This window comes from Pithys albifrons, chromosome 7 (genome assembly GCF_047495875.1).
Source record: "Pithys albifrons albifrons isolate INPA30051 chromosome 7, PitAlb_v1, whole genome shotgun sequence".
NCBI lineage: Eukaryota > Metazoa > Chordata > Aves > Passeriformes > Thamnophilidae > Pithys > Pithys albifrons.
In genome coordinates this window covers 57,108,558-57,120,632 of record NC_092464.1, presented here as the reverse complement: position 1 = coordinate 57,120,632, position 12,075 = coordinate 57,108,558, and the positions used below count along the sequence as shown (strand labels likewise).

The 12,075-nt window shown below is 51.7% G+C and overlaps 2 protein-coding genes and 1 pseudogene across 2 annotated transcripts in view; 1 reads left to right on the top strand and 2 right to left on the bottom strand.

Moving 5' to 3' along the window:
- LOC139673813 (zinc finger protein 850-like) overlaps positions 1–12,075 on the bottom strand; it is a 408,695-nt gene that overhangs the window by 46,592 nt on the left and 350,028 nt on the right. The window lies entirely within an intron of this gene.
- LOC139673822 (zinc finger protein 135-like) overlaps positions 1–12,075 on the top strand; it is a 302,962-nt pseudogene that overhangs the window by 13,861 nt on the left and 277,026 nt on the right.
- LOC139673888 (olfactory receptor 14J1-like) lies at positions 5,057–5,971 on the bottom strand. The gene has a single exon (XM_071559822.1). The coding sequence runs from the start codon at positions 5,969–5,971 to the stop codon at positions 5,057–5,059; it is 915 nt and encodes a 304-aa protein (XP_071415923.1).

Genomic DNA, 12,075 nt, shown 5'->3' with positions numbered 1-12,075 from the left:
GTATTTAGCCATGAAAATGTTGTGCTCTTAGTGCAGGAGAGACAGAGTGACACTTTTTGCTGCTGCTGCCTGTCAGGGAGGTGACAGATGTGACCTGGCAGCCCCTTCCCAGCCACAGCCCCCTGGAGGTGCTGAGGCACAGCTGACTCCTCACAGCATTGCCACCCATCTGCTCCTTGTGTGCCATGAGCTGATCAGGTCCAGGGCACCTCACATTCCTCTCCCAACACCTCGTGCCTGGTCTGAGGCCTCAAGGTCCTTGTCCTGCTCCCAAGGGCTGTTTGGGAGTAGTTAATGGTCAGGGGTTGGGGTTTAGAGCTCAGGGTAGGGATTAGGCAGAAGTTTAGGGATGTTTGGGGTTCTTCTGACAGAGTGTGTTTCATGATTAGGTGAAAAGATTTTTGGTCTGGGTTAGGATGAAAGCTTGGGGGTTTCATAATAACACTGCAGGTGTAGGTTTGGGATGGGCATTAGAGTACAAATAAGAGTCTGGAGTGCTGGGTTTGGCCTTTTCCTTCGAGGTCAGATTGAGATTGGGATTAGAGGAGTGGATTCCTTTGAATGGGAGTGGCAGCACTTTTAAGCTGGGGCTTGAGATCACAAATTGGGTAAAGGTCTGTCAAAAGTGTTTGCACAGTCAGTGTTTCAGAACCCTCAGCATGACCTGAACCTGTTTTGACATCATCAAAATGTTTCCTCTCTGTTGTCCAAGCTCTTCTTTCCTTCCCCAGTTATCCCAGTTCCTCGCAGTCTCCCCAGAACTCCCATCTGGATGGGCTCAGCTTTGTGATGACACTGTGCAACCTCATGGAGTCAAAGGGCCATTGTGACATGCTGGGCCTCATGGACAAAGTAACTGAAATGTTTCAGAACCTTATGGAATCAAGGGGTCATTTTGACACTGCTGGGTGTCATGGAAATAAAGGAACCCCAGGACACTGAGGAGCCTTTTCAAATCAAGGGGCAGTTGTGGCACCACAGGGCCTGATGGAGCCAAAGGAACTGAGGGATGCTGTTCAGCCTCATGAAATCAAGATGCCACAGGGACACTGGAACCTCATGGGATCAAGGGGCCCTTGTGACATGCAGGGAAACTCATGGAAGAAAAGGGACCCTGAGTCATTTCAGAACCTCAGGACCCAAGGGGCCACTGGGACCCCAGAACTCCATGGGATCAACAGACCCGCTGCCTCCCCCCCACTGCCACATGAACCAGAGTCGCGGCTCTGCCGCCCCTTGGGCCCCTCTGGAGTCAGCGTTTGCTTCAGCAGCACAACTTGTCTCATATGAGGCATTTTCCAGATTTTGCTTTGCCCCCTTTCCTGTGGTTTTACTTTTTGTTTCTTGTTCCTCCAGGGGGGGCAAAGGGGAATGGGAAGCACATGTTGATCAGCATTTCTATGTGTACAAAAAACGGAGTTGGGACAAGGGTGGGGGAGAAATAAAAGCTATTTCTCTCTCTCTGTTGTTGGTTTGAACTGTTCCCTTGGTATTGTACTTTTGTTGCTGTATTTCTGGTCACTAAACTTATTTTTTTCATTTAATACTTCCTTGTATTTTGTCTCTGTGTATTTGTGGGGAATAAAAGGGGAAAGAGTTCGTTTTATTGGAGTTTCCATTTAAATATTGGTCTTTAAACCAAGGCTGGTTGCTCAAGGGCTCCCTGAAATTGGTATCATACACAACGGATTTGAAAATGCAGTTTGTCCCATTGGACAGAGAGATAATAAAAATGTTCTGTATTGCTGGTCAAGGGCTGGTCACTGAGGGATCTCACCAGGAAGTTGCTGCCAAGAGGACTCTGTACCATTACTTTTATTTGACACTTCTCCTTCAGCCAAATTCCCACCTATCACACGTTCCACTTCTTTAGTCCAGCTGTCACCAATCTGGCCATAAGGAGACTATGGGAGACCATGTCAAAGGCCTTGCTAAAGTTTGGGCACACAATGTCCCTTTCTTTTTCCTCCCAAATGGATTCTGCAATCTCTTCCCTTGTCCTTCCCATGCCTGGAAATTGCTGCAGGAGGACTTGCCATATCCCCTTCCCTGCTGAGCCTGACCAGTCTGGAACTCTCCCAATACTCCGTCCTTCCCTGTTTGCAAACTAGTTCCATTTCTGCCTTTCTGAAGTCCCCAGAAATGTCTGGGATGGCTCTGGCCTTTCCAAGGGGTTTGAGAGAGGTCTCACAATGACCCTGCCCAGCCTGCTCAATATCCCTGGCACCAAAGGCCTTTTTCATATCCCACAGTTCCAGTTTAGTGCCCAGAAAACAATACATGCCTTGCCAGATCCTTGGAGCCATTCAGAAGGGAGGCAGCAGGGATTTCTTCCTACAGACCCACCACTCCAATGGTCTCTCTGAGCACTCCATGGCTGTCCTGAGCATTTTCCCTGGTGCCTCCCTGCCCTGAATGTTTCTGGCCACCAGGCTGTAGGTGAGGGGGGTGAGCAGGTGCATGAGGATGATGTAGAGCAAGGGCTGTGTGAAACTATCCCAGGAGGGCTGTGCTGGGCAAGGATGGGGATGCTGCAGAAAACAGTGGCCGTGGTGAGGTGAGAGGAGCAGGTGGAGAGACCTTGTGGCTGCCTGTGCTGGGCAGGAGCTGCCCCAGGATGGCAGCTCTGAAGCACACACAGGATGCTCCTGTAAATGGAAAAGGAAGACTGGAGCTAAAAATCAGGCTGGGAAAGCAGAGCAAGAGTGTCATGGTGTCACTGCAGGAGAGTTCCAGCACCTCGACCAGGCCACAGAAGACGTGATGCAGAAAGTCAGGGCCACAAACAGTGTGTGGGACAAAAAGGATGCCATGACTGTGGATGACAGAACTCCCTCGAGCCAGGGTGCAGCTCTGCTGGAGACAACCCTTCCAGTCCATGAGTCTTGCAGACAGCAGGGCTGGCAAACAGCCCAGTGCTGGTCAGGGGATGTGGCCACCAGCTGGAAACACTTGGCATGTGCCAAAGGTACAGGAAATGGCAGTGACAGTGCTGGGAGAAGAGACTCTGCTGTCCCCAGCCAGGGAACACTTGGGGCAGTGGAACTGTGGCAGGTTTGAAAGTTTTCCTCTTGCAGCCTCATGATGGGGCTGTTCCCAACAGAGTCATGGGGCAGGTCATGAGGGGGACAAGAAGATTTTCTCAAGGTTGTGGAGAGTGCTCATTTCAAAGAGTAAAAAACTCCATGGATGATGTCTGAATTTCCTAATCCCTTTTATCAATGGAAATATTTATTCTTCCCTTTACCTTCTTTATCTCCTTTAATCTTCATGTCCGCTCTGCCCTGCTTGGACGCCTGTGACTGAGAGCATTTGTTTCTCTGTTGGGTGCTCACTGAAGCTGTGCAGGCAGCTCAGAGGGGTGACCCATGGAGGTGTGTGTGCCTCTGGCTGCATCCCACTGCCCAGCTGTGCTCTGTGCTCTGGGAAAGGGCAGGAATGCTGCCTGCTGGAGGGCAAAGCTGCTCCTGCTTGCAGAGCCCTTTCTGTCTGCACAGGGGAAATGCTGCCCAGCCAGGCTGGTTTGCTGCTGGGCAGGGAAAGGGACAGGCCAGAAGGGAGGGCAGGGGGACAGAACAGACAGGGACATGTCCAGTGTATTTGAGGACGCAGGTGGGAGAAATCTTATTGGGATAGAGTGAGTTATTCTTGAAGCCACACCGAGGAATGTCAGGGCTCTGGCAGGTGCCCACACCTGAGCTGGGCTCATGACCTGCTCACACTCCCAGGGCTGTTCAGAGACACGAGTCCTTCCCTTGCACACACACAGACAGTTCCTGGCAGCAGGTGCAGTGTCTCCCTGGGCTCCTGCTGCCACTGCCAGGGGCTGGAGGCACCTCAGCCCTGTGGGGTGTCACCTGCTCTGCCCCTCTCTGAGATACCCCATGGCCTAAGGGAATGACACGTGGAACTCTGTGCTCAGAAGCACATCCCAGGGCTGCATCCAGGGGGTTTCCCAGGGCACATGAGTCTAAAATGGAAGTGACATCAGGACACTGCCTGTCCCATCAGATTTATGGCACCCCAGGAACAGCTGATGGTGTTTGTGCTCACTCAAGTTCATGTCCCCACACAGACATGATATACATGCTGAAGTCACCTCTGTATGGAGCAAACATGAACTTCTGACCTGATCACTTGATGCCTCTCTGTGGAGAGATAAATGTCCTCTTGCAGGTGGGGTGAGAGGCCAGTGCCAGGAATTGTGTTCTCAGGGGCTGGTCTGTGAGAATTGCTCTGGGTCACCTTCCCAGGCTGTCCACTGAACAAAGACACAGCCCAGACCCTGCTCTGCTGGTGCTTCAGACCCATCCCAGGAAATCTGGCTGTGCAAGGAAACTGCTTTGTGCCCCCACCCTGCACACTCACATTCTGCAACTGGGCACTGGGATTTACGTTACCAGGACACTTCCTTGAGCACATTCCTATTGGCAACTTTGGAGAAAGCTGAAAGCCTTCCTGCCCTGCCCTCAGGAGATGCCCTTCCCTGATGGAGCTGCTGTTGTGCAGCCCAGCTGTGTCCCAGCAGTGCCCACGGCCTGTCCCTGCCTGTGAGCCCAGGATGGACATGCAGCAGGATGTGACCAAGCTTCAAGAGCACTAAGGCCTTATAGCAACAGTAGGGTTGGAAGAAGAGTGTGGAAGTGGAAAAGGAGCAGGTATAAAAAGACAAAGTGCTGGTGCTCCCTGGCAATGCTGCTGCTCTGTGATAGTCTTACTCTCTCCCTCTGCACACAGGCACTGCCACTGGCCTTCCTGTGGCCACAAAAGAAGGAACTTGAATAAACAAACTGCACCAATATCTTTTATTTGCTTTAAATATTAAAAAGATCATTCTCTCATTTACACCATCTCCAAGTAAAACACAAAAGATTAAGGATTAAATAAAAACTGAGGATCAAAAATAAAGTTTAGTTGCACAAAACTTAAGAAGAAAAAAGAAAAAATAAGCACCATAATCATTGTCCAAAACCTGAGACAGATGGTTGGACAGGTAATGAGTTTCTTATGAGTGATTTGCACATGAAAACAGGCAGGAATTTACTTTAAAATTGCATCAAGTCATCATTTTCCTCACAGCATCCTTGAGTTCGTTATTTCTCAGGCTGTAGATGAAGGGGTTCAGTGCTGGAGGAATCACTGAGTACAGAACTGACAATGCCAGATCCAGAGATGGGGAGGAGATGGAGGGAGGCTTAAGGTAGGCAAAAAATGATGTGCTGATAAAGAGGGAGACCACGGCCAGGTGAGGGAGGCACGTGGAAAAGGCTTTGTGCCGTCCCTGCTCAGAGGGGATCCTCAGCACAGCCCTGAAGATCTGCATATAGGAGAAAACTATGAAAATGAAACAGCCAAACAGTAAACAGACACTAACCAAAATGAGCCCAACTTCCCTGAAGTAGGAGTGTGAGCAGGAGAGCTTGAGGATCTGTGGGATTTCACAGAAGAACTGGCCCAGGGCATTACCCTGGCACAGGGGCAGGGAAAATGTATTGGCTGTGTGCAGCAGAGCATTGAGAAAGCCACTGGCCCAGGCAGCTGCTGCCATGTGGGCACAAGCTCTGCTGCCCAGGAGGGTCCCGTAGTGCAGGGGTTTGCAGATGGCAACGTAGCGGTCGTAGCACATGATGGTGAGGAGAGAAAACTCTGTCCCAATGAAGAAGACAAAGAAAAAGAGCTGTGCAGCGCATCCCATGTAGGAGATGGTTGTGGTGTCCCAGAGAGAGTTGTGCATGGCTTTGGGGACAGTGGTGCAGATGCAGCCCAGGTCTGTGAGGGACAGGTTGAGCAGGAAGAAGTGCATGGGGGTGTGCAGGTGGTGGTCGCAGGCTACGGCGCTGATGATGAGGCCGTTGCCCAGGAGGGCAGCCAGGGAGATGCCCAGGAAGAGCCAGAAGTGCAGGAGCTGCAGCTGCCGCGTGTCTGCCAATGGCAGGAGGAGGAACTGGCTGATGGAGCTGCTGTTGGGCATTTTGTTCCTCAGAATATTTTGATCTGTTGAGGAGGAAAAGACAGGAATTCTTCAGTCCAGATTTCTACAAACAAAACACTGCATATGTCACAGCCTCTCCACTCTCAGGCTCTCTCCCCACAGTCAGACTTCCCTGCAGCTCCGTCCTCTCAGCTCTGGGGTTTGCTGCATAAGGGGCCCACTGGAACCAGTAACTCTGTGATGGGCTCCTGAGGAGTCCTTCTTGTTTATCAGTGAGAGGGAACCCAGAACACAGGGTGATCTCTAAATGTAATCACAGAATATTCTGAGCTGGAAAGAACCCTAAAGGTCCATGGAGTCCAACCCTTAGCCCTGCAGAGAATCATTCCCAAGAATTACACCATGTCCCTGAGAGCTTTCTACAAGTGCATCCTGAGCTCTGTCAGCCTTGGTGCTGTGACCACTGCCCTGGGGAGCCTCTTCAATTGTCCAATCAGTCTCTGCGAGAAGGACCTTTTTCTAATATCCAACCTTAACTTCCCTTGAAATGTTCGGTCATTCCCTCGGGTTTTGTCACTGGCCAGTGACAGAGAAGAGATCAGTATCTCTCCTTCCTTCTTCTCCTCCCTTGTGATACTTCAAAGAGCTGCTCAGCATGGCTGTTTGCACTTTGCCAGCTGAAGAACTGAGCTGAGGGAATTATTTCTATTTGTTCACCCAGTTGCACATGCCATAGTTAGTAATGGTTGTGGATGCTTGAAATCGCTGACAATCTATTTGCTCTGTAGGTCAAGTCTTGTGCATCCGGAGAGGCAAAGGGACAGTCCCTTAGTGGAGACAGAAGAGCTGTTCTGTCCATCAGTGCTGTTCTCACCTGCCCTGTGCTGGCAGCTTGGAGCTGGATGAGCATCACACACAACTGTTCCCTCAAAACAAAACTGCACACTGCTGAGAGCAGAGGAACCCAGAAATCTGGGTCCAAAGAGCAGAAAGACAAACTCCTCACCTTTTTCATCTCTCTCCCAGACAGAGACACAGAGCAATCACTGCAGATGCCCAGAGCATTTCCATGGATTTAGCACTGAGGTGATTTCTCCATGGAGTTCCTAGGCAGCACAGAGATACTGTGGGAGAGCTGTGCCCCTTTGGAGGGCATCCTGCAACCCTGCAGGAGACCCCGGGAAACAGACGGATATCCTGAAGTTGCCTGGAGGGGTCCTGGGCACTTTGCTCCCACAGAAACATCACTACAGCAGGACCCAAAGGGTTTGTGTCCGGACAGAAGCTGAAACTGCAACCCTGAATCCCCCTCATTGGCTCAGAAGAGCCAATGGTGAGAACAAGGACAGCATAGGCAGCAGGGGATGGCAGTGAAATGCCACAATGCCCCTGCCAAGGGAGGAGGGACACACAGAGATAGATGGAAATCAGAGGCTTATCCTTCCCTGGGCTGTGGCTGCTGCAGGGCAATGCACACCTGAGCCCTCATGGGCCTGAGGGCAGAGGCTCTGCTTAGGCTGGGAAAGGAGCCCAGGGTGGAGTTGGCCAGGGGAAGGTGTCTGTGACCCAGGGCCAGCAGGGAGGTGCCCACATGCCCCTCCCCAGCATTTGTGGCAGCAGCTCCCTCTCCCTCCCTGCCTGTCTGTGCTGTGAGGAGCTGTTCCTGCCAGCAACCACCTCCCTGTGCCCAGCTCAGCTCCCTCCAGTGCTCACACAGCCCATGCCCACCCCACTGCCCAGGGGCAGCTCTGCATGTGCAGGGGCTGGAGAGCAGATCCCAGACAAGCTGAGGTGTCTGGGAAGGGGAAGGTGTTCTGAGTGGATGTGGTTCCTGAGAAGTGCCCTTGGACATGGCAGGAGGTAGAACTGAAGCTGAGAGAAGCCCAGAGCCATTGCAGCTGAAGGACCTGCCCTGCCCTGCTCACACCTGCCCTGCTCATCCCTGCCCTGCCAGGAGGGGGTCACCCCTTCCACCCACACTTTTTCTCTGCAGTGCCATGGGGAGCTCCTTGGCTGGGCTGAGCTGACCCTGGCAGGCAGCAGGGTCCCTGCCCCAGCACACAGAGCCCTGGGCTGCAGGACCCTGCCCTGCAGGACAGCCCTGGGCACCCCTGGCTGCACCCCCACCCTCACACCCAACAGCCAGCCCTGGGAGAAGGGAACCTTCTTGTCCTGTGCCTCTGATGGTGTAGAAGGCAAGTCCTGCTCTGGAGCATGTTCTCCTGATGCACACCAGGAAATCCAGAAGAGCCATCCTGACAGGTCCTGCCCATGGTGGCATTGGGTAGGTTTAAGACATACTTCCAGGAGCTCACCTGCAGTCAGAGACTTACCCTGGCCAAGGGCTGTGAAGGTTTCTCTCCTGATCAGCCCTCAGCTGTTCTCTGACCCCACGATACCTAAAACTCTTTCTTACTTCTCTTGTCTGCCCTTGCTGCCTGCAGGTCCTTCCACTGAAGAACTGTGGGAGTCCTTCTGAAAGATCCTGGATGCTGTGGGATGTGCCAGCTTTAGGAGATCCCTGCAGGAAGGGAAGATTAACTTTCCTATAGCCAGAGAATTCTTCATTCAAATAATGTGCAGGTTTCTCCTTAAATGAGAGCTCAGTCCTCTCCCAGCCCAGGCTGCCTCTCATCTCTGTCCCTTCCCTGCAGTGCCCTGGGTGTGTGCAGGCAGTGCCCTGAGCCCTGCTGGGCTGTGCACAGGAGCTGCTCCTGGGCAGAGCTGTCTCTCTGCAGCGCTGCCCGCTTGCCAGGAGCTCCCTGTGTGCCAGGAGCCCGGCCCAGCTCAGCAGCACAGCAACAGCCCAGGGCATTTAATGGCCCTCTGGGGGGTTTGGTGCTCAGTCCCTGAACATCAGACCCTGAGGAAAGTTACAGGAACCTCTTGAGAAAGCAAAGTCAGATTCAAACTGTAAAGTTGCTTGCAGTGCTAATGGGTCCCACTGAGGAATCCAACTCAGAAAACTTTTCCAGTTTCTTGTAAAAGCACAAACCTGGAAACAGTGATGACAGGTCACAGAATCACAGAACCATCAGGGTTGGACTAGACCTTCAAGATCCTCTTGTCCAACTCTGAAAGAAAAACCACCATAATCACCCCTAAACCACTTCTCAGGGTGCTAATCCAGATGCCATGTGAACACTTCCAGAGACACCACCACTTCACTGAGCTACTTATTCAAATGCCTATACACTCAGTGAAAAAAAAATTAATATCTAATCTAAACCTCAACTGAAGCAATTAAGAGCCGTTTCCTCTCATCTGGTCACTACAGCCTTGATAGCACAGAACAAATCCCACCCCACTAAAACCTCCTTTTGGGTCTTTGTAGAGTGGAATGACACCGTCTCTGGGTGTCTTCTTCTCCAGACTCCAGAACACCAGTTCCTTTAGCCATTCCTCATGACACATTATTTCCAGTCTCTTCCCAAGCTCCACTCCCTTCACTGGACACACTCCAGGCCCTCAATGTCCTTTTTGCAGTGAGGGGCCCAGAATTGGACACAGGACTTGAGGTGGGGCCTCACCAGTGACCAGTGCAGATGGACAATCTCTGTCCTGGTCCTGCTGGCCACACTATTTTCCATACAGGCCAGGATGCCATTGGGTTTCTTGCCCACATGGGCACTCTCTGGCTCATATTCTGCTGCTCTCAAACAGACATCCCAAGTCCGTTCCTGATGAGCAGCTCTCAAGACACTCTGCCCACAGCCTGGAGCATTCCATGGGGTTGTTGGGACTCAAGGGCAGGACCTGACACTGGTTTTTATTGATCCAGCCTGTCCAAATCCCTCTGCAGAACCTTCCTGCCCTCCAGCAGATCCACAGTTAAATCCAACTTCATCTTGGCCAAAAATTTACTGAGGGTGCACTCCATCCCCTTGTCCAGATCATCAATAATGATGTTAAACAGGACCAACCCCAACACTGAGCCCTGGGGAACCCCACTGGTGACCAGCTCCACATGGATTTAGTTCCATTCCCACCACTCTCTGGGCCATCAGACAGTTTTTCACCCAGCAAACAATTCCCTCATCCCAGCCATGAGCAGCCAGTTTCTGCAGGAGATGCTGTGGGAGGTGGTGCCAAAGGCTGTACTGAATTCAAGAGAGACACATTCACAGCCTTTCCCTCATCTCCTGAGTGGGTCATTTTGTCATAGAAATGGGGTCAGTGGGGTCATGCAGGATCTGCCTTTCCAAAACCCACAGTGACTGACCCTTATTCCTTGGGTTCCTTCACATGCCGTGTGATGGCACTCAGGATGATCTGCTCCATGGACTTCTCTGGTACTGAAGTCAGGCTGACAGGCCTGGCGTTCTTCAGATCCTTCTGTCCCTGTCTGTAAATGGGCATCACAGTTGCTGAATTCCAGACAGCTGGGACTTCTCCAGTTCACCAGGACTGCTGGGCAATGGGTGAGAGTGGCTTGGCCAGCTCTTTCTCCAGCTCCCACAGTACCCTCAGGTGCATCCTATTTGGGACCAGGGACTTGTGTTGGTCTCACTGACACAGCAGGTCACTCACATTTTCCTCCTGGATTGCATGGCCTTCACTCGTCTTCCATCACCAACTCTAGCCCTGGAAAATGGATATCCAAAATACAATTAAGTTTTGGTGTTAAACAGCAAGGCAAAGAAGTCATTAATTCCCTCAGCCATTTCCTCCTGCCCTTACCCTGCGCTGCCTCTGCATCCAGCAAAGGATGGAGACTCTCCTGAGCCCTCCTTTAACTGCCCATGGATTCAGAGGCACATTTTTTGCTGTCTTTAACTGCAGTGGCCAAATTCACTTCCAGTTTGTCTTTGACCCTTCACATTTTCCCCCTCCATAACTTCACCATATCCTTGTAGTTCCCCCAAGATTTCTGCCCCTCTTTCCAGAGGTGACACACTCTCTTTTTTTTCCTGACATCCAGCCCATGGTCTGTGTTTCACCAGGCCATACATTTTGCCCTCTGGATTGTCTCAGGCCACAGAGGCACAGCTGCTGGAGCTTTGAGATTTCCTTCTTAAAACACCTGATACCATCCTGCACTCCTTTCTCCTTCAGGACTGACTCCCAAGGGACTCCGTCCATCAGTTTCCCAAACTGGCCAAAGTCTGTCAGCTATCAGTCCAAGGTTTTAGTTCTGCTGGTGCCCCTCCTTCCTTCACCCACAATGGAAATCCCCATTATTTCATGGTCTCTGTGCCCAAGACAGCCCTGACCACCACATCACCCACCAGCCACAGAATCACAGAATGCTTTGGGTCATATGGGACCTTAAAGAGCATCTTGTTCCAACCCCAGGGGCAGGAACAACTTTGACTAGACCAGGTTGCTCAGAGCCACATTCTGCTTTGCCTTGAACGACTTCCAAGGATGGAGCAGCCAGAACTTCTCTGAGCAACCTGTGCCAGGGCCTCACCACCCTCACCATAAAGAATTTCTTACCAATATCTCATCTAACCCTTCTCTCTATCAGTGTGAAGCCATATCCTAGTTCAGCAGGAGGGACCAGCTAACCCTGTGTGGGGGTGATCAAAGCTGTGTATTCTACCCCCTCTATTCATTCCCCAAGGTCAATGGGCCATTAGCAGCAGCTGCCCAGGGAGCCATTATCACCTTCACACCCAGCCTGAGGGGGGCGGAGCTGCTAATGGGCCATCAACAGCTCAACACCCCCTGGCTCCCAGAGTTAATCACCCATTGTGTGAGTCCCCGCCCAGGGGGAGGGACTGAGAGCTCCCTGAGTGTACATAAGGGGTGGGTAAGAAGACCTCGGGAACCTCTCCTCGAATCCAGAGCAGCAGCAGGACCTTGACAGGAGGAGATCCCCGCTCTCGCCCAGACCACAGCCCTCGCCTGCACCAACAGGTTTATCTTTTCCTTTTGCTCTGGACTTGGGGGAACCACAGGGGTCTCAGCACAAGGGCAAACAAACCCCCTTGGGTGTGTGCCCCAGGACACTGGGTTATACTGCTGGGGTTTTGTGAGTTGAAAGCAATTTCCCTTGTGTGTCAGTGTTGTTATTGTAATATTATTATTAAATTTTAGCTCTGACTTATAATCTCTCTCGTGGTGAGTTCATTTCCCCTGCTGGTTTACCTTCAAACCAGCACAAGCCATTTCGCCCTTGTCCTGTCTCTGCAGATCCT